Source organism: Lichenostomus cassidix, chromosome 5 (genome assembly GCF_008360975.1).
Source record: "Lichenostomus cassidix isolate B80296 chromosome 5, HeHo_3.0, whole genome shotgun sequence".
In the NCBI taxonomy this organism is placed as follows: Eukaryota; Metazoa; Chordata; class Aves; order Passeriformes; family Meliphagidae; genus Lichenostomus; species Lichenostomus cassidix.
This window is the reverse complement of record NC_139486.1, coordinates 15406197-15428345: the sequence shown is the minus strand read 5'-3', so window position 1 is coordinate 15428345 and position 22149 is coordinate 15406197. Positions and strand designations below refer to the sequence as shown.

Here is a 22149-nt window from a genome sequence, read left to right as displayed (position 1 = left end):
TGGGATTACACATGACAACAGTTGCCTCTTACATGGCATGAAACACGTGGATTTCACAAGGATTTCACCATGTTTCTGATTATCTAGCTGCCTTCATCAAACTAAAAGCTGTTGAGAGCCAGCAGATAATGTTTCAGTAAAAACTCTAAAAAAAAAAAAAAAAAAAGAGAAAGAGAAGCATGGTCTGGATTTTTTTCCTGTGGGTTTGGGTTTTTTAATTCCCCAGCAAAGTAGAAAGTGTGGTTTGTCCTGAAACATTCCCCCAAGCACTTAGCAGCAGAGACTGAGTCTGAACTCAGCTGAGTACAAATGGAGAGGAGGTCTCTGCAAAGTCAGTGGCGGTCAGTGGCTCAAACCCTTTCCTCCAAACAGCGCAAACTGGGAGCTGCAGGACTTCTTCAGGATGCCCCAGATTTTCTTTGGGCTGATCCTGCAGTCCATCTGCCTGGACTATTTTGTCTGCAGAGCATGTGAATGAGGTGGGCTCAGCAGAGACTTAGCTGCATTTGAAGGTGCCTCATGCTGCTGTCCCCTTGCCCTGCAGAAGATAATGGCTGCTCCCCAAGGACAGGCACTACAAACCTTACACTCCTGTGAAGAAAAAGCATTGCTCAGGTAAGAAATCTGAGCTCCTGCAGGCTGAAAAAAAGCCCAGTAACAGTAATTTAAGATTCTGTGGCTGTTCCTCAAGCTGCTCTGTGCTGATGCTCTCAAGCAATTTAATACCTGAAAGGTTACCTCCTCCTGTTCTTTGCTTAGTATAGAAGGAAAAGGCTTGCTGTGCCTGTAAAGAGAACATTCATTAACTAGCATTAACATGCAATTTGATGTTCGAAAACTGCCTTATCAACAGAACATCTGAGGCAGGAGCCATCTGCACTGCACAGGCTGCCCAAAGCTCTGCTCAGACTCTGCAGAGAACAACCTGACCCAAACCAGGGTGAGTGGATGGAGGGAAGAGACCGAGGTGCCAGCTGAGACAGACAAAGTCAGAGTAGGAATCTGTGTCTTTGCCTTATCCAGACTGAGTCATTTCCCTGATACTGGCTGAGGCAGCTCTTTACTACTGACATACTGCTGGAGCATGTCTAAACCCTCCAGAAATCCTCCCTGTCCTCTCCAAAATGTCTTTCATGTGAGGGAATAACAGATCTTCAAGGATACTGACTCCTGAGACATCTATGTACAGCCATTCCTAAAATGAAAACCAGGGTTTTTTAGGTATCCCCAGAAAGTTTCTGGGTCACTGAGTAAAGACTAAAAATATTCTAGTGAGAATGCTCTAGTGAGAACAGGATACCCCAGGATGTCTTTGCATTATGTTATAGGTAATTATATGCTGTAGGTAATTAACCTGTGGGACTCACTGGCTAGTAGCCAGGTTTGAAGGAGCCTCATGAGAACCAGATGACTGAGATTGTTTCTCTTGGAAAAGACATGAGTAAGAGAGAAATGTAAATATCCATGAAAGCCTTACTGGACTAGGGAAGAGAAAGAGTTTTTGTCTTTCCCAGCTTTTAGAATCAGAGTAAGAGGTAATTTAAAAATAACAGAAGAGATATTTTTGCTGTGTTTAAGCAATCTGTGGCATTTAATACTATAAGGCTGAGGAAGGTACCAAATTTGAGGAGAGACTCTCAGAGGGACAATCAAACTAGCTACTTATAATTATAACTAAAACATTGTGGAGCACTGTAAGGTAAACATCAGGGCCAGTGCCCAGTTTTGGGAGGCCTGGAAGTGGGATTCAGCCTGGCACACAGCCAGGAAGAGGCCCTAGTCTCACCCCAGCCCTTGTCCCTGCCTCTGCAGGAGAGCCCAGGGTCTCCAGCTCCCTGCTCCAACCCAAAATAGCAACTGCTGTGTTCCTGTGCTCCATATCTCCAGGTAGATGGTTCCAGGGATGTGCTATTTGCCACTGTTTGAAGAATAATAATCTTGTGGGGACAGAAGTGCCCTGAAAGTCCTTAAGTCTGGCTTTTGGGGACAGAGATGTCTTTTGAGGCAGAGTATGTGCATGAATCCTCACACCTTTCCTTCATCCTTCTGCAAGAGTGGCAGGGAAACAGGCTGTGTTCAGTTGTCTTTTCCTCTCTTTTAGCACATTGTTTTCAATGTGAGCAAAGAGAGATCAAAGAAAGCATCCAGAAAGGAAATTGTTTATGTGTGTCATGACGCTAAACCTTGCTGTTAGGGGGAAAAGATATAGGTTATAATTACAATTCCTTTTTAATTGGGAATTTTGTCATTTCATCTCCATGAACTGGAAAAGTTAGCACAAGTGCATCTAACTTACATCTCAAAAAAGACCCTTACCACGCTCACAACATTTGAACTCTGGCCTTATGGACAGACCTCTACAGGAGACTCATGTAGACCTGTGGCTCACCTGGTTTGCACTGACCAACTGGCCAGGAATGGGCAGACAGCTTGGGTATACAAAGGAAGAAGAATAAAAGTGATCTCTACAAAATATACCGGGCAGTGACTTGATGTTCAGAATCTGGGTTGATGCTGATGCAGACTGAGGATCCATGTGCTGGCTGTGAGCAGCTGGCGGAGTAGAGGCCATCTGGTGGGCTTATGGACCCCCCAGAACAGGAATGCTGGTCCTCAGTCACCCTTGTTACTCTTTTTTTTCTTAACTCTCATGAGCCCTATTAGTGCCTGCAGGTCAGTAAACAGGACTGCTTGTCTCTAGCTTCAGAGCTAAGTAAACATTATCAATTATGCTCTCATGAACTTGTTTAAGACCAGTCTAGAACTTACAGAATTGTTTTATCTTACTGACTATATACATAGCATCATAAAACCTTTGCTGTCACAAGTCAAATAGAACCACAGCCATAGGAACAATCAGTAATTTCCTGAGGAGGTTGTTTGAGATCACTGTTCAGGGAGAACTTCCATCTCCATATCTTTTGTTACAGATTCAGTGGGGCACACAGGAGCCACTGCCAGGTAACTGCGAGGTAAACTGACCATGACACTGGAGAGGTATGACATTTTCCAGATTGGTGTTTGAATAGCATTTAGAAAAATTATGTTGAGATCCAAGCTATTTGTAAGGGTGCCCAGATGGTATTCTGTGATCACTACAGAGAAGTCTTTTCTTCCAACAGGGAACATATTCCATCTGCCCCAGCGAGAGCTGTGCGTGCCAGGCAAGGGTGAAAACGGATAGGCAGAACTAGCTACTGTCAGGTTTGGGCACAAGGATGGGCATTTTATGGGGTGTAAGTAAACCTTTCAACAGGAAAATCAATTAATTTCAGGTCGGTTTAAGGACAGTCTAGACTAAGAAAATCAAAGCAAGTCAACATCATTTTGCCTCTGACCTGAAAAAGAAGAGAGGACTGCCTTTGAGCAGCACAGATGAGTATTCACAGCAGCAATCTGAGCTTTGAAGCTCATTTCTATTTACAGACAGACAAGCAAGGCCTTTATGAGGGAACTGAGAGGCAACTGTGATCGACTAATGTGGGAAAGAAGAAAAGGTGTGATGTGGGGGGTTTAATAGACTTTGCTAGTAATTTGACAATGAGCTTACATTCAAGTTTTTCAGTCAAACAGTTATCAATTGATTTCATATACAAGAGGGTAATTGTTGCCTATTTTTTGCTTAGAGGTCTTTTTGGTTAGTGTGGTAATAGCTGTGCCTTGGCTTCAAACCTTTTTGATAGCTTCATGAAAATGACACTTTTCCTCTTTATGTGCCTCAGTACCCAGATATGTAAAATCACAGCAGTCTGAAATGCGGTGTCAGTGTTTCCAAGCACAGAAAAGGAGCGAATTTTTAACCCAGTTTCTGCCAAGATATTAAGGGAACAAAGCTCTCAAAGTAACTCACAGACAAACATAAGATCCTTTGGTTTTATTTCCTGAATTCTGAAATAAAGTAAAAAAAAAAAATTTACTCTTGAGAATAGCACTTAAGCCACATAATCTCTCAAACAAATTACCCTATGCATAGAAAGATCTGGCTTTTAGGCTGACCTTCTTTTTTCCTCAGCTCAGAGCATGGATAATGCAACAGTGCTGGGTGTCTGTTCCATCCATCCAGACATTGCCATCTTCTCAAATCACCTGCAGGCTGGGAAGGCAAACATCTCTTTGTCCATCTGCACATTATGTTAGCGACTGCAGACAGGTAATGGTATATGGCTCTCCACAGTCCCACCACATGTCATGCATGAGAAATTGTGCAGCTATAAGGAAAAATGGAATTCTTCTCCATAGACATCAACAGCTTTTTTTTGCAAGGCTGGAAGTGGTCAGAAATGTCCATCTTCATTACTCTGCCACCCACTAAAGATGTACTCCTGTTTTCCATATACTAAAACACAAACTACTTTAGAGGTTCACAAACCTCCTCTTCCCTTGGAGTCCACTTCTGGCAATGCCTTTCTCTGAGTGGCAGAATACCTTCCACTTTTTTATTTGATCATGTTTGCTCTTTTGACATAAATCTTTCTCTGATATGCTTTGCCGTGACAGTTTCTAATATAGCTGTGCCTAATGAGACAAATTCCAATAGCAGAAATACTGATTGCTGGATTGCTGGATTAGCTGTTTCATATCCATTTTTCTGGGGCAAGAAATAGAAAAATTCATCATCCACAATATTACAGTGGGAGAATGCATGCCATACCTGGAAAACATTTATTTTCCCCTTTGCAATGAACTTAATTGATGCAAGACCACAGCTTGAGAAAGCGAGGAAGAAAAAGTAGTTATGGGCACTACATATCCTGTTAAATTTCTCAAAAAGATGCCCCAGGGAAGAAAAGGGCTTCACGTAAGAAACTGGATTAGAACTGAGATAATTTATTGCCCTAATAAGATGGGCATTTATATGTGAGGACAAGTAAATATTGACTAGGAAAACATAGCCTGATAAGGAGATCAATCTGTTACTCACTTAGGAATACATAGGAATTAACAGGCTTAATAATGCTCAGTATTTTGGACTCAGAGACTTAAATGCTCTGGTGTGTCCTGAATGAGGGAAAGGCCATTGTATATGGCCCACATCCCTCCTCCCCAGTAAATAATTCAACAACACACACACACAGCCTGAAAGAAAACATAAAAAACCAAAACACAACAACACAACAACCAAAAAGAAGGGATATCTCTTGTTCCTGGAGGATGCAGGTTCCTCATGGGACAACAGCTGTCACGGGTGCTCATTTCATAGATTTATGAACATTTAACTATAAATCAATGCCATCCACAAAGTGCTGTTCAGAGGATCAATTTATTTCCATCTTTTCTCTGCCTTTAATGAGAAAATGCAACAGACAAGGGGAGCTTTGATTTTGTATGAATGGCCTTTTACAATCCAAATGTGCCTTTTGAAGCATGCATTTAAATCAGATAGACATTAGAGAACATTTGGGAAGACATTTCCATGTACACCTGGAAAGAGAAAGGGAAAACCAGTGGTGCAATCTATACTGCCTAGTCTCATAGAAGAGTTCTTGTCATCTTAAGACAAGATGACAAGTGATGACCTCTTAGGTTCTCCCTCATTCCTTGGGTGCAGGACTCCCCAGTGAACAGAGTAAGGCAGGGTGAGGAAGAGAGACGGTGCGTTTTTCTGAATTTTGTTTTCTAGTCTAAGTCCTTGCCTTTTGTGACCACTGAAATTGCTTGAAGGATATAACAGGGCAGCAGAGCTGCTATTCTTACAGAAGCATTGTCCTAAAGAAGCATTGGAGTCACTTTAACAAAAGAATCCAGCTGGCTGACCTGAGAGATGCTCCATCCAAAGAACAGACAGCCATTTTTTAAAAGCATGGAAATGCCTGTGGCTAAGAGAATGACACAATTTGTTGTTTCCTCTCTCTCCTTTGTCAATGCAAACTAGCAGCCAGGTAATCTTGGTTACTTCAACTTTGGAGTGTAGAGTATTGCTAAAGATTGTTATAAAACATTGAACAAAGGGTAGCAACCTATTAAAATTTGCTTGTAGAGTCGTAGATGGACAGAGAATGCACCAGCCTTTGATCTTTACCCCAAATAATATCCTGCTAACAAACCTTTCATAGAACAACTGGGACTTAACCATGTCCATTGGCAAGCCCTTTCCATGGTAACCAGCTCCCTGGCCCTCGACCAGGCTTTCAGGCACACCCATCCTCCGTGGAGGTCCTTAAAAGGCACCTAAAAATTTCAGCACGTGTTCTAAACTTCCGTGGTCAGTGAAAGACAAGGGGGGGCCGAGAGGAAAAACCATCTCCAGGCGGCAGTGCTGGCTGGGACACACGAGGTGCCTCACGTTCGGCTACAGGTACATCCAGAGAGAGAACAGCAGAGAGGTGCTGCAGACTGCCAGTGTCGGATGAGGTGCTGAGAGAGTGGTACACACCTCACAACCTTCCTGTGCCTGCAGAGCGTGAGAACATGGAGCCAGGAGAGCCTGACCTCTCTGTATGGACAGCCGGGGAGATGCCGCTCCTCCGACCCGCCGAGCGATGGAGCCCGATGGGAAGCCCGTGTGCGAGGGGAGGGGGCAGAGGAGGAGGTGGCTTCCTCCTGACGCCATTTCCGAGGGCTGAGATATATAAATGAGCCGCTTGCTGCAGTGCCCCATCTGGGATCTTCAGCCAGGGCACTGGCGTAGATACACACGATCAGTGCTGGTCTCCCCCCGGCACCTCGCCTGGAGCCCTCACGCCACGACAGTCTCTCCTTCTGCCCCTTTCTCCCTCCCTCCATCCCGCCAGCACCATGAGCCGCCCAGAACTGCTCGCCGTCCTGCTCCTGGCCGTGCCGGGTAAGTAGGGCTGGGATGGGTCCGTGTCCTCCCGCTCCCGGGACCCCCGGGACCCCCAGCAGCCCCGGTCCCGCTCCTCCCGCGCCTCCAGCACCGCGGGCAGGGCGGCCCGGCCCCTTCAGCACCGCGGACAGCAGCCGCCGCAAGGTCACTGCCGAGCACCGCGCGGGCCCTGCCAGCCCGGCCACCTTCCCGTCCCTTCCCTTCCCTTCCCTTCCCTTCCCTTCCCTTCCCTTCCCTTCCCTTCCCTTCCCTTCCCTTCCCTTCCCTTCCCTTCCCTTCCCTTCCCTTCCCTTCCCTTCCCTTCCCTTCCCTTCCCGAGAAGTGCACACGTCCAGCTGCTGCACGCAGGGACCACTTCCATCAGAGAGAGTTGCCCCTTTTCTCCACTCCCATTTTAGAACAGTGTTTCTCTGCTTGTCTTCCAGATTAGATAAATAACAAGCTCTCTTTTTTCCCCCCCTCTCCTTACCCTACAGCCGTCTCCCTTCCTGTGACAAATGACATGAATAAAGGCGACACTAAGGTAAGGATGAGCTGGTAGTGGAAGGGTCAAATGAAGAGAAAGGAATCACTTTTCATGTTTCACCTCCACCGAGGTGGTTTGGCTTGGGCCACTCACGCTGAAATTCCATGTAGAAAGTGCCAGGCATTTGCAGGAGATCCCTACAGCAGGATCCATCTCTACTCCCTTCCTGACAGGATTTACCCTTTGTGCATCTACTTCTGGCACCCAAGGAAGTCCCTCAGGATGTGACAGAGGGATCAGGCAAGCTTGTTTAGAATGGAGATGGAGGCTGGGTATAACTCTCCCTAGTCCTCCTACTTTCAGCTTTTCAAAGCTCCCAACAGGAGGTGACTCAAGGGAGAGTGGGGGGAGATATGATTCAGGAACTGTGTGTGTTTGGAGGTGTATATATCTGAGTTTGTATGTGTGTGGTGTGTTAGTTAAACATGCATGCTCTGGAAAAGTAGGCAACTGTTACTCTCAGCTTGCTAATCCATCCTCAGCTCCTGCTCAGCCTGTCTGGATGGCTATGAGCAGTGCAGGACTTGGCTGACCTCTCCAGCCCTCCTTTACAGGCTTCCGTGCACATATCTGTGTCACACCCTCTGACATTTATAGCTGCTGCTCTCAAATGTGTGTGCTCTCAACTGCCTTTTGGCACCTAAATGCTTGGATAGGTGGGTTTGCTTGTGTTTATCTGTGTCAGACACCACTCCCTGACCACCCCCTTCCCCATCTTTCAGATGAGCTGATCTCTTGGCTGCCCAAATTAAAATTTCTTTGGAAATTCATGTCCATAAAGGAAACTCCAGCCTTTTTCCTTTCTACTTCTCGAACCGTTTCGTGTTATGAAATCTAGCCGCATAATGTTTTTCCCCGGGCAGCAGCAGGGGAGGGCACACTGATGCCAGTCTCAGCTGTGGGCTCCACTGCAGGTTCCTTACAGGACGTGTGCCATGAGCAACGCCTCCCTGCTTCCTGTGAGACGTGCCCGGGCCTGGAGAGCAGTTGCTTTAAGACTTTTAGCCTGCTTAGCCCTTGCTGGGGCTGAGCCACGAGCTGTGAGACACTGGGTGCCTTCCTCAGGCTGTGTGCTGCTGAGGAAGGGGACTCGGGATGGGCCTTCATCTGCCCAAGCCAGAGTGGGCATCTGATGGGACAGTCCATTAATTACGTGATTTTCCTTGTGAGGTCTATTCCCCAATATGTTTTATGTGTAAAAAATGGCACTTCTGTGGCACTTGGTACAACTCCATGGAAATGCTTCCACCAAGGAAGGATTCTTTCCCAAGACTGCCCTTCTTCACTGGGTATTACACAGACGTGAGCTCTAGCTGAGAGCAAAATCAGCTTTCTTTCAAATTTGCTGCAACTGGAAGAAGCCATTAAGGCTTTCCTGCCTTCACCATCCTCTGAGACACAGCAATTAAGGGAAGGAAGTCCCGGTCTTATGGAACAGATCAGGACAGGGATATCATCACATGAATACAGCAATGAGCACTGCAACTCTTCCCACACACCATGCTCTGTGCCACCAGAATTTGTGGCTGTGTAATGGGTAGTCAGCATCTGCAGGCCTTTCCTGGACAGCTCATCAGACTTTTCTTATACCAAGGGCTTTCCACTGGGAGCTGAGCAAGACCAAAGCATTTGCAATGTCTCTGGTGTTTGCCTCCTCTTGTGCTTGAAGGATGGTATTTCCCACTTACAGCCACAATTTTTAGAATGGCCTAAGCATAGCCAAGCTCAAATATGGAGAAGTCTGTCCTTGTAAGGGCACGATCCTTTAAAGGTTTCTGTCTAAGGACATTGTGGGCTGCCCTTAAGGATCTAGTTACATGCTCATGGTTAGATGATAGCTATGGCAAAATTCCAGTCTGAGTTTCTGCACTGGATTAATTACATTAATTTGGAAAGGATCTCCTCCATTTCCTGATGCAGGCTGTTATTTCATGACCTTGTGAAGCCTCACTCTGCAAGACATCGTCTTACAAAAAGACAAGGAGAGTGTTGTGGGATGATTGCACTCTTCATTTCATTACCTTACAAAGTTCCTCCACAGAGTTGAATGTATTTCTGTCATGACTGATGTGTTTCTTTGTGCTCAGACAAAGACCTTAGATCAGCTTAGAAGTCTTGAAAAAGCTTCAATAGAATATTTCATTGAACCAGATTCTTACTTCTCATGCTGAGAAAGTCTTTACTTCTGAAGCTGCATCAAATACTGCTGCAATAAGTAGGTCCAGAGGTTAGGAAATACGAGAGGGAAACATCAGAATCTGTTTTTCTTTTCTATTTGAAGACAGAGTGACTTAAAGTAATCTAAAATCAGTATTAATGGACTGCCTGTCATATAGGAGAAGGATACCGGGGAAATTCCCCTGCTTTTTTTTTTTCATATCTTTCCTGTAATGTTTTTAATCCATCAGGCAATTCCCTCCAACTGTGTAAGGAGTAGAGGAGTTTAGCATTTTATGGCTGTGATCTGCTAAAGCAGAGTTCTCTCCTTAAACAGGGTGAAATTTTGCCATTCCAGCTGTCCAATGAATATATCCAATTGCTTGAATGAACAGCATTGTGGATGACTGGGAACTGCTGACTTGTGTTTAATTTCTACTGCAGCCACAGTGCTCTGCTCTCCTGAGAATGGTACATTGTGAGGGAGGTCAGGGCTCTCAGGGCTGCCTGCTGAAATCATCAGGAGAAAGAGGTTCAGTCAGTGAATTTGTTGCCTCCAAGGCTTACTTGTATTCTTTTTTCAATTTAGCCTCTCTTTTTTTTCCCACAGGCAACTGTGAGCCCTGCATTCTTCCTGGGATGCTTTATAAATAATCATCCTTTTGAATGAAGCAGCCTGGTTCCTACACTACTAATCAGCACCAGACTGTAGTGAATGCCATTTGGGTCTACCATGACCACACCCTAGGGCTCCCAGTGGTGTGTCTTGGGGCGGCAAGGATGTTTTCACACCTGCCAGAGGTGACACCTTGCCTCTACACCTGTGGCTTTTATTCTCCTACCACACACATAGCACTGGGATCCCTGTAGGATCACTGGTGCTGCAGTTGCTTGGGTGAAGGGTTAGACCTGCAACCTCAGTGCAGGTGACAAATTAGATAAATAATGCTCCTGGTTTTACACTAAAGAAAAGAGCTGCTAGAAAGCGTAGGCCCAGAGCTCATCTGGTCTGAGAAGCTGTGTCAGAACTTTGCTTTGAGATGACCTGCCATCATGTAGAGCTCTTCCAGTCTATAACAGATGGTTTGAACCCTCAAAGCACAAGGTCAAACACTACTCCAGAGCGTTTTGTCCTTTCTACGGTTTGAGAGCAGTATTTCTCATCCGTGTTTGAAAGTAATTTGCCTCACCTCACCCTCCACGCCTGGCTTCAATCTAACTATGGTGTCTTTCCCAGGGTTTGTAGAGTTTTTAAGATTTCAAGGTCATCTACTCAACAGCTATGACCACTTGCTGCTCTCTGCAACCTCCCACTGACGCCTTTTATGAGGTGCAGGTTGAAATATATTCACTTAAAAGAGGATAATTTTGAATTTTTTATGTATATATCCAGAGACCCTTTACTCTCCAGATGTGCCCAGACTCTGGGATGGTCTGAAGCTGTGCAATCCTCAGCTGAACTGTGTGTCATTTGGAAAAAGCTCTTTCCATTGTCACGTGTAATTTGCTCACTTCTCAGTTGTCAAAGGTATCTTCTGTTCCTGCATTAGGGAAAACAAGTACCGAACATTCAGTTCTGGCTTGACCAGGAAAGCAAGAAGACCTGTGCCATCATCTGCTGTATTTTAGCCTTGGTAACAAGTAGGAACAAAAGACATAAAAACAGTTCTTTAATTTGTATTTTTGTCTCTTTCTAGGTGATGAAGTGCATTGTAGAGGTCATCTCTGATACTTTATCTAAGCCAAACCCCCTGCCAATCAGTGAGGAATGCCTAGAAACACTCCGAGGAGGTACGGCCTCAGACTTAATGCTGGGTATCAGCCAAAGCAAATCTGGCAAGGAGGGGCTGGTCCTGCCCTGATCAGCTGAGCCCTGGCTTCTTGACCTCTGTCAAGAGGTCCTGGACATGCTCACCTTCCTTTTCCTGCCTGTCTGAGGCCATGCCTCATGCTGGTGCTGTGGCCACGGGGGTGTTGGGTGACATCAAACCACCTGGTTTTCATAGGACCTCTCTGTCTTTTTTTTAATCACATGGTTAAGAGATGTGAGAGCAAATCAGGCCAAGGTAAAGAAAAGAGCAAATGAAGAAGGAGTGGCTTTTGGGGTTCTTTTTCATCTCCTGGGGTTGGGGGAGGTTTTCTTTGACTACTTTCTGTACTATGTCTCCCCTATTGCAGATGAACGAATTATTTCTATCCTTCGCCACCAAAACTTATTGAAGGAACTTCAGGAAATTGCTGCTCAAGGTACAGTGCCAGTATTTTTCTGGGGGAATGTAACCATAAGGAAGATTGTTTTCTTCTGTCATAGTCCCTTGTAGAGTTTTATTGCTTGTTTGGTTTTGGGTTTGTTTTTTTATTTTATATTAATTTGAGATCACATAAATATGCTCTAGGAAAGGTAGTTCCAAGATTTCCAGCAGAATTGTGTGAGCGGGGACAGGAGTTTTGCTTATAATAACTCCAATATGTATCTGATGGTTTCAATAGCTATCAGTGTAACTTGGTGGTGTTGCAGAGTCTAGACATTTTGAGGTGGCAGAACTGTAAAAGGAAATACTATAACTTAATTCAACAAATAATCACCAGCTCCCAGACTAGAATGAAAGGCAAGGAAACCTCCACTGTTTGTGCAGCTGGAGCCTAGCACTTAACCTAGGTGTGGCAGCAGAGAAGCCCCACTGAGCAGTGAGTTAGACTTACACCTGAAAGACCCCAGTGAAAATGTTCTTGAGATAATGGGTATTTTTGGCTGGCTTCCTTCACTCAAATGCAAGTTTCTTTGGTTTGGAGAGGTGCAGGCTGCTCACCTCTGATCAATGTGAGAGCAGAAGCAGGACCGTGGAGCTGTGCCAAGGGGTGTTAAAGGGAAAAAGGGATATTCTCAGGTGCCTAGTTGCTCTGAGCTAGCATGCAGGTCCCAGGCAAGGCTACTTTAGAGCTAGTCCAGATCCCTCTGTCTGGGTGAGGCTGCAACAGGGCTCTCTCCTGGCTGCAGGAAGAGCACCTCCTGGCCTTCCCTCCTCCTTCTCCCTGGGGTAGCCCAGAGGGCAGCTGGACATCACCAGAGAGACAGGGACCAGGGCATCCTTGTGCCCTGATGCTGTGTGACAAGTCTGCCAGAGATGGCTGGAAGGCAGTGCCACCAGAATGCTTTCAGAGCAAGAGAGCCACAGAGGCAACAGGGAGAAGGGAGAGGAAAAATTCAGGAAGTCAGAACTGGGAAAAAGTCTCATGCAGCTCCCAAAGCCAAGGTACTTTGGCCCCTCCAAATGGTGGAGGGGCCAACTGGTCAGTGGCCTCAGATGGACTCCATGGATGCTCTGGTGATCCAGAAGAAAGAAACCTTGGTCTCTTCGGTATGCTGGGATGCAGCTGGCCAGGCATACCAGGGATTTGAGGGGGAGCACTCAGATATCAGACAGACTGTGCCACTCAGCATGGAATCCATGAAAAGGGACTCATTTCATAGAGGTGCACCTTGCTGCACTCTTTCCTTAGCCTGAGCCCATCACACCACTTAGTCCCAGGTAACATGAGATCTAATCTACAGATCAGAGATTGGGGGTGGAACAGTCTTGGAGACCAAAGGAAAAACAAAGGTGTTTATCTTGGTGTCCTCTGTGCTGGCTGCAGCTGATTCTGCTCAGGCTGGAGAGCCCACACCATTCTGTTCTGGACTGGCAGCATTGGCTCTTGCCCTTGCATTAAGGCATAGAAGCAGGGCATGAGCTGGGTCAGACAGGGCTTGTTTGGCTTGCAGATCCCATTGAGATGGGGCTGCCTGGCGAGTGCTGGTTGCCAGGACAGCTGCAGTCTGACCTCCAGCTCATGCTGCCTTCAGACAGCTCTCTCCAGGGTGTTATATTTGTCAAACAGGCTCCATAATCCCAGAGGCTAAGGTGTGGGCCCTTGGAGCCCCAGACAACCCCTGCAGTGAGCATGAATGCTGCTTCTTCCTCCCAGAACCCTGGGGAGAGGGGCCCCACAGCCAGGCTGGAGGGCACAGGAGCTCTCAGTGCTCACCTCAACAGAGGTGTGTAGGCAGAATCTGGCAGCAGGCAATTTTTATCCTTCAGTACTCTGGTGATGAAGTCTTTTGTTGGCCTCACTGTGCTGCAGTTCAACATCTCTTATTCCCTAGATCTCCATCAATATTAGTTTTCCTGGCAACCCTGCTTCTCTATTTAGAGACCATTTTCCTTCTTGCAGATGATGTTTCTGATTGTGGTTTTTTTGCTGCAGTTGATTCACATATCCTCCAGTCTCACTCTTCTCAGCTCCCAGGCAGATTTTTTCAGTTGTAGAATATATAAAGGGCACAGAACTATTTTCCTACCTCTACCTTCTAAAACACAGGAGGGACTGTTGTCTTTCCCTACTTTTTGTTACCTGACACAGGTGCCAATGAAAGAACTCAGCAGCAGAAGAAAAACAGCGGCTTTGAAGATGAACTTTCCGAAGTCCTTGAAAGTCAGAATGACAAGAACAAGGAGAGAGGTCAGTGTCAGCCTCCACCCCCAGGAAATCCAGGGGGTGCTGTAAACAAGGATCTTCTTTCTAACAGCCTTGATATGTCCATCTGCTTCTCTTTAAGGCATCTTCTTTGATGATGCTGCTGCTGACACACAAGCAGCCTGGTGTTTGCTTTGCTCTTACTTACCAGCTCAAACAACATGTAGTTTCTGAGCTATAGTAACTGGTGATGGTCAAGTTACTAAAGAGATACTGACTTTTCCACCTCACTGCTGACACTTTCACTCACTTATAACATTTAAAATGAGCCGCAGGCAGGGAAGACCTGCACTGAAAGACTCAGTGATACAGGCAAGGGTGATCTGGGTTTGTGCCTGCCACCCTTGTTCCCAGGCATTTAAGATACTAAGTAATGAGTCTCTGAAGGGAAAATTGAACTTGATACACACAGTGCACACACCCACACAAAACACTTGCATCTTGGAAAGACCACCTTCAGGTGGGATTTCCCCTTGTCACTATGTTTCTCTGGCCTTACTACAGACAGGCAGTTTAGTGGAAAGGAGGGGTTGGCCCCTTCCCTTTTCCTTGTCAGGAAGACACAATGCCAATGTGGGGTGACATGACTCTTTATCCAGCAGCAGCTGGACTCTCACAGAGGGTCTCAAGCAGCTCTGGGGCAGGTGGATGAACCACAGAGCACAGCACTGCTGTGACACCAGTATGAAGCTGCTTAGAACAATAAGGAGTGATATCCTTGGGGGCTGCTGCTGCAGCCGGCACGGCCAAAATCCAATGGGTAGGATGGTGGCACTGCATCTCCCTCCTGCCAGAGCAGACCTGAAACTCTTGCTCTGGCAGTGTGGAGATGGAGGAAGACAAAGTGAAGATGAAATATGGCACATGGGCCATCCAGGCCCACTGACAGTCTGGTGACACCAGCACGGTGTCACTGATGGCCACCAGCCCTGTGACCAGGTCTCTGCATTCCCTCATTCCAGCGCACTCCAAAATCCTCCTTGGGGCTGTACTTGCCTTTCCATACCTCTCTGGCTTTTAAACCTCCATCTTGTTTTTTTTTTTTGCAAAGTGGTTTCTCTGACTGATTATGTTAAAAGAGGCCAGTTTCCCTTGAGCAAGAGCAAATACTCAGCCCACATTAAGCTCTTGCTGAGTAGCTCTTTTGCAGAAGCAGAGCCACCCCTCCTCCCTCCAGCACCCTGCGAACAGAGCTGGCTGCCTTTTCAGCCTGGTGGGAGAAATAAGGATGTCATGTGAGTGCAGCACTCAGAGCAGAGAGAGCTGTGCAAGGGCCATATCACACTCCTAAATAATTTCATTTTACATGCAGTCTGGTCTCATGCAGGGTGAGTTCGTGGCTGGCATCTCAAGAGATGGTGATAAGGACTGTGCTGCAGCAAAACACTTCAGCATATGTTTAACTTCAGCCTTGCGAGTCTCTTCAGGAGTGCAGGCACTGGGGAGAGCACTGCCTTGCTTGAATGCAAACATATGCTGAAGTGACTTGCAAAAGGATCCACGGGCTGGTTAAGCAGATTGCTGAGCAGGGCTGAAGCTCCCTAAGAAATGCTTGGGCTTTGCTGGTTGTGAAGCAAGCTCTCAGCAGAGGTGTTTCTTCTTGTTTCTCCCTCTGTAGATGCAGCAGGGGAGCACCCTGAAGAGGAGCAGCCCACTGGGTCCCTGGCTGAGCTGGCAGCACAGAAACCCCAGCAAAGTGAAGACTCAAGAGAGGAGGGAAAAAACAGCCTGGAGGAGAGAGAGCCCAGGCCACGGGATACCAGTCCTATTGAGAAAGAGGATCAAGAGGAAGCAGAGAGCAATGACATCAGGGATACAGAGGATACTCATCAAAACAAAGTTTTGGACAACCACATTGGCAAAAATTTCAGTGAGGATGAGCAGCAACAGCAAGGGGATGAAGAGGAGGAGCCCAGAGGCTCCAGGGACAGCCTGGAGCTTGAGGATGAGGGAGAAGAGCCATCCAGGCAGGGCCAGGAGCACAGCAAGGAGGTAGCAGGAGAGCGTGTGGAGCGAGAGGATGAGGGAGATGATGCTGCAGAGGAGGACCCTACAGAAGCAGAGAGGTCCCTTGATTTGGCTGAGGAGGACGAGGAGGCTGAGGAGATGCAGGGAGATGACAGTACGTATCCCAGACTGCACTGACACCTTCCTGGCATGAGCTGAGAGCACTGACACTGATGGATTAGAGGCTTCAGTGCCAAAAAGTTGAGGCGGGTGCTTACTGGGTTTGCAGAAACACCCCTGCCAGTAGCCACCCAAACCCCACCACACACACCTGACACACAGTCCTGTGCACAGCAGGTAACATAGGCACCACAGCTGCCTTGCTGCCTGCTGCTCAGCTCTCATAGCTCCTGGGAGCAACTAATTCCTGTTCCCTGAACTTCCTACATGGTTTTTGACTGCTGCCTTCAAGCCCCATTACTGACATGGCAACATGAGAGTGGGTATTTCCAGAATCTTGGGAAACCAGGCGTAAGTCAGGGAATACATCTTGCATCATCACTAAAGGCTCAGCTCAAAGGTGGATCTTAACCAGGTTAACAGTTGTGTTCACTGCTTTGTTTAATGCTCTTTCAGATAACGATGATGAGCTGGGATTTGGAAAAGATGTGCAGAGCTCTGAAGAGGAGGAGGAGGAGGAGGAGGAGGAAGAGCAACCCCGGGCACTGAGAGGAGGAAGGCATCGCCTGGAGGACGAGGAGATGCAGGGAGAAGAGGACACCTTCCGGCCCAGGGATGCCAAAAGTGATGAGATGGAGGAGGAGTCCTCCAGGGAGTGGGAAAACACCAAGAGGTGGAACAAAATGGATGAGCTGGCCAAGCAGCTGACATCAAAGAAGCGCATGGAGGAAAACGATAGTGAGGAAGACCCAGACAGGTCCATGAAAAAGACATTTAGGTCCCGCAAGTATGCCTTCAGTAGTCCAGAGGAAGATGTGAGAAGGTCATGGAAGCGTCACTCAAAGGAGGACAGCAGCGAAGGAGGTTTTCCACTTGCTCCCATGCCTGAAGAAAAGAAGGATGAGGAAGGCAGTGCTAACAGGAGAACAGAGGTTGGTGTACATAGATTTAAGAATAAATCCCACCCAGTTATCCAAACTATGCTTGAAGATGTGGATTGTACCTTAGCATTAGCGTAGCCAGCAGTGGTTCTCCATGGCATCAAGTTGATGCTTAGTGAACTACTAGTCATTCAGCCTCAGGTATTATTGAAATTTTCAGCTGGCTCTGCCTTTGGTTTTTATCCTTGTTTTAGTGACTAGTGCAAAAGTACTCCCTGCCCCACAGAGTCGTATCTCCAGTGACATGACTTCTGCACTGGCCTATGCTGGACATAGTGATCAGAGTTATAACTGGAGCCTGGAGGTAGTACTTGTGTCCCAAAGCCCTTCCAAGTCAAAAGGAATGCTTTCCCTGTCTCTTCTTTTTTTCTGAGTAATGTCAGACCTGCTACAGAGGTGAATTCAGGGGGGCAGCTGTGGTGAGAGACCTGGGGCATTAGAGTGGAAATGGTTGGCTGATACAGGAATACATCTGAGCCAGACTTTCAAAGAGATATCCTTCCCTGACACTTTGTAAGTAGTAGCTCAGCATACCCCCAGCAGCCAGGAACTACTGGTGGGTTCACTTTTGTGCTGAGGCCCAGCTCCAGGCACAGGAGTGACAGTGGGACAGTGCAGGGAGCTGGGCAGTGGTGCTGGGCTTGGGCTTTGTGGGCCTGGGACAGGCCCTGATCAGGTGCCTGGGAACAAGCTGGGGCAGTAGGTGATTGAAGCCAGCTGGCTCTCTTGCCTCAGTGACACACCAAACCACCAGCCAAAGATTGCCCATCAGCATCCCCCCCTAAGAGAGCATCTCTGGTTGTCTTGGCTCAAAGCAAAGCCAAACAGCTCAGCTCAAAGCAGGGATGCCGTGGAGTGGGTTGCCCCATCTGCCTCCTCACCACTGTCTGCTCACATCCCACATCTCTCCCCCAAGGAGGCTGCTCCCCATCTGCCCCTGCCAGTGGCGCTGGGGTGCACTTTGTCTTCAAGGTGGCAGACTCAGTCTTCAAATGGGCATTGGAAAAGAGGTTGCTGAGGCTGCAAAACCGCTGCATTTACAGCTGCAACAGCACTTTTTTGTTTGGTTGATTTTTTAAACCAGATCAGGGCCTTTAGGAGTCAGAAAGGAAGTGTGATGACCAGGCATGCAGCAGTGAGGGAAAGCACAGGCTCTGGCTGCTGTCCTGTCCCCCTCTCCTCATTTTTGGGCCACAGGGTTGGGTGGTTTGGCCAGTGAGGCCAGTGTGGGCACAGACATGGGCTGAGAGTGCTGTCCCCTCCACTCTCCAGGGCTCAGCATGTGCTGCCAGGCAGAAGCAAGCCAGAGCACACAGGCTATCGTTTAGGTCTGACCAAGCTCTCTTTGGGTGCTGTAGAGGCTTCCAGAACCTACTTTTCTCCTTTTCTGGGAGCTCCATTTGCAGACCAAGCTCTCCTCCAGCAACATGAGCCTCAGCCAGCTGCTCCCTGACCCACTTCAAACAGAATGGAACAGCTGCTTGGGCATCCTGAGTGCTTGCAGGCACCCTGAGCTGCTGGCACCCTACTGTAGCCAGAGCTTTCCCAGGGGCTCAGCCAAGGGCCCAGCGGAGGGGCAGGGTAGCTTTTTTTCCCTGTTCAGGAAAGTAGCTCTGGCAGAAAAAAAACCCACTAATTTTTACATACTTCCTTTACTTTTCTCACACCAGCAGTGCAGTGGCTCAGTGTCGACCTGCAGTTGGCAGCTGCTGAAGGCAGCAGCAAGGCTTTGCTCCCTCCACACAGGAGAGGGGCTGTCACCTCAGCTCTGCTGATGGGAAAAGCACTTTTAACCCCTACAGGACCAAGTCTGCTCACACAGAGCCTGCTGCTGCTGTGCTGGGTGAGTGCCTGGTCTGCAGAGAGCCCAGGTGCACACAGCTGTGAGGGACAGGCAGGGCTGGGGCTGGCAATGAGACAGGGCCAGCTGGAGTTCAGACAAACTCCTGAGTTCAGGTAAAGCTATGCAGTCAGGCATCTGAGTACCTGTACTAAACAAAGTAGCTACAGGTGCCAGCATAAGTACACAACAGCCGGTATAGAAAGACCACCAAGTGATGGGCAGCTTGAGCCTTTGTATTGATGGCTTCCTCAGCCACAATTTTCACAGCAAAAGTATCTTCTGCTAGCGGAGGTGCAAGCAAAGACTCAGGGCAAGGTGGGAAGAGGGAACTCACAGTCCCCTGCGTGAGCAGGGCACATGCTGCACTGCCGCAGGCGGCAGGCACCAGTGCCCATCCCGGCCTGCCTCAGGGCAGGATGCAGCGCTCCTGGCAAAGCCTGCCCCAGCTCCCCAGCAGCCATCTCCCTCCAGCCCCATGCTCTGCAGGCACAGACGTGTTGGGGGCTGTCCTGCCCGGCAAGGGGCTGGGGAAGAGTGCCAGCTGCATGTCTTGTCCCCATCACCAGCTGCAGTAATTAAACATTAGGGCCGGAGTAATCAGTGCTGTGCACAGTTGTGTGTCCAGAGGGGCAAATGCAGGCTGAAGGGATGGGGTTAGGACACAGCCTTGTCCTGCCCCAGACAAGGCTCTCTGTAGCTCTGGGGGACGAGGGCTGCCCACTCGTGGCCACTGACACATGTGCTGGGCTTTTGTTGCAGGACCAGGAGCTGGAGAGCCTGGCTGCCATCGAGGCCGAGCTGGAGCGCGTTGCCCACAAGCTGCACGAGCTGAGGCGAGGCTGAGGGCCGCAGCCCTCCCCGTGCAGGCGAAAGCAGTGCCGCCGCCCTCCTCCCTCCCTCCGCGTGTTCATTTCCTGATCTAAGAGCAATTAAGCCGAGCAGAAGCACCGTGCCTAGCACCCGCCCTCGCTAGCGCCCAGCCTGCCTCCCTCGCCATAGTGTTGTGCCCATCGCTGCCTCACCTCACGCTCCCCTCGCCACACGGATGCCCACACGCCCCGCAGGGCACCCATGGCTGAGAAGCGCAACCTACATGTGTATTTTCTGTCTGGGTGGGGTTTTTTCCCTCTTTTTTTTAAAAGACAAGACAGCTTTCTAGAAAGTTCTTTCACCGGTAGTTTCACTGGGTAAAAAAACTGCAATAACTTGTTATCTTTTGATTAAAAGCTGAGAACTCTGACTGTAATATATTCTATATAAAAATTTATCTAAGGAAAAATAAAACTGCAGTGGGTTCCTTCCTTTGTTTCGGCAGCATCAGTCTCGGTCGTCAGCGTGCTGCAGGGCTGTACAGTCGTGCAGAGAGGAGGGGAATGCAGTGCTCCCCTCTGCACAGAGCATCCACACGGTGATGGTGCTTTGCTCCTTCCTCACACTCCAGCGCTGCTGCCCTCGGGGGTCCTGCATGGAGGACAATTCCCTGTGGTCCCAAGCACTGCAGGGCTCTCCCTGCCTGCCCGGGGGCTGCTGGTGCTGTATGGCTCAGCCCCGGCCCAGGGTCACATCTGAGGCTCGTCGATGAGCAGGGAGAAAACAGTTAGAAGTTTAAACACTGGAGCAATGCTGGACCAAGGCAAGCCATGTGGACAACACAGGAGTAGATTAGAAAAAAGAGAGGTGAAAATTAGGTCAGTCAGGAGGACAGCTACTGGTCTGTGCTCTGCCAGAGGTGAAGGCCCATCCTGAGGGGATGCCCCTCCCGGGCCATGCCCACCCTGTGCTCTGGCTCACAGTAGCCATGGTGGCCAGATGGCACTGTGCTTACATGCAGAACCTTTCCATCCTTTGGGCTTCAGACCACAAGGCAGCTGGAGGACTGGGTGGTGCCTGGGCTGGGGCAGCTGGCCCCAAAAGACTGTGCACTGATCATATTTTAGATGTTCTGTGTGCATTGGCAGGAGAGGGAAAAATCCATCCACTGCCAGGGCTGTATTCCAGACCTCCTAGTCTGAAGCTCTGTTCTCTCCCATCACCTGCAGCCCACAGAACAGCTGAGAAGCTCAGGGAACAGCTGCCAAGCTTTGAACTCAACTTACTACTTTATTCTAAAAATCTCAACGCTGTTGGCCTCTGGAGTGCATTGCACAATGGGGTGGGTGTGTGGGGTCCCCTGGCACAGGAGGCGCGGGGTGCCCAGAGTTGTCTCCCACCCATGGGATGAACTTCCCCAGGGAGGGCCAGGAGCTGCTGAATGGGTACTGCCCTCGTCCTCAGCCCTGGGCAGCCACTCAATGGCAAGAGGACGTGTTGAGACCAAGGCAGGGCCCAAAAGCTGCCCTGGCAGAGGGCACAATCCGGGACAAGGCCCTGGGCAAGAGCCTGGCTGGGGAAAGTGCACTGGAGCGAGTTATGAGTCTTTCAACTCTGTCCTGAGGAGACCACACTCTTTAACCTCAGGGAAACACTTAGGAACCGAAGTGAAACCAAAGGTGTTGCACAGAAACAGTACTAAAATGTTAGTTGTTAGGGAGTTACTCCATCCGGAGAAATCACATTTTACATACTGATCTTCAAGTAAATTTTAATTTGAATATTGTATTTTTAACCTGAATATTGTACATTGTAAATGTATTGTATTTATAGGTGGAACAGGTTCCCCAGGGAAGTGGTCACAGGGGCCAGGGGTTGGACTTGACAATCCTGATGGGTGCCCTCCAACTCAGCATATTCTATGATTTAGTTTCTCCTTTTTTTTGCGACAGTCTTTGCCAGTAGCAGCACCCATACAGTTCCTTGCAAATCCAGGTCTACGTGTCACAATAAATTCACAGAAACCCTCAGACCCCTGCCCCACCTTCACTAAAACAAACAAAAACCCCCACTAAACTAAAAAACCAACCCCAAACCCAAGAAACCAAACAACCCCCACAGAAACGGGTTAGACAAGTTTTTTTTCACAAAGGATGGCAGCAGCAGACAGAAACTGTCTATACCTGACACAAAATCAACAAGAAGAAAAATAATGTTACTTGATGGAGCTATTATACTGTCTTAATTGGATATTCAAGTAATCACAAATGTTTGGGACCCCAAGGACTTTCTTCAGAGGGAAAGAGGTGTTCAAGGCCTGAGCACAGGGCTGCGAACAACTGCACTTGGAAAGGATGTGAACAACAAATTCCCATGGAAACAGACCCCACAGTGAGCTCCTCACCTCGCTGCCATATCCACTCAGAAAGAGGAAGCAAACTAGAAC

At 48.3% G+C, this 22149-nt stretch overlaps 1 protein-coding gene across 2 annotated transcripts; it reads left to right on the top strand.

Moving 5' to 3' along the window:
- Positions 1 to 6559: 6559 nt before the first annotated feature.
- CHGA (chromogranin A) lies at positions 6560 to 20177 on the top strand. Of its 2 annotated transcripts, XM_085061517.1 has the most exons (8): positions 6561 to 6781; positions 7261 to 7307; positions 11165 to 11258; positions 11646 to 11714; positions 13869 to 13967; positions 15601 to 16104; positions 16566 to 17041; positions 19653 to 20177. In XM_085061517.1, the coding sequence occupies exons 1-8, from the start codon at positions 6736 to 6738 to the stop codon at positions 19734 to 19736; spliced, it is 1419 nt and encodes a 472-aa protein (XP_084917643.1). In that variant the 5' UTR covers positions 6561 to 6735; the 3' UTR covers positions 19737 to 20177. The 2 variants fall into 2 exon arrangements, with proteins under 2 accessions (XP_084917644.1, XP_084917643.1); XM_085061518.1 differs by lacking the exon at positions 13869 to 13967 and having other exon boundaries at positions 6560 to 6781.
- The last annotated feature ends 1972 nt before the right edge of the window (positions 20178 to 22149 follow it).

What these genes read in the sequence shown, in the direction of transcription:
- CHGA (XM_085061517.1), top strand. Translation starts at nt 6,736, where the DNA reads ATGAGCCGCCCAGAACTGCTCGCCGTCCTGCTCCTGGCCGTGCCGG. An exon ending in TCAGGAAATTGCTGCTCAAG is followed by an intron (nt 11,715 to 13,868) that starts GTACAGTGCCAG and finishes TACCTGACACAG; the next exon opens with GTGCCAATGAAAGAACTCAG. An exon ending in TGACAAGAACAAGGAGAGAG is followed by an intron (nt 13,968 to 15,600) that starts GTCAGTGTCAGC and finishes CTCCCTCTGTAG; the next exon opens with ATGCAGCAGGGGAGCACCCT.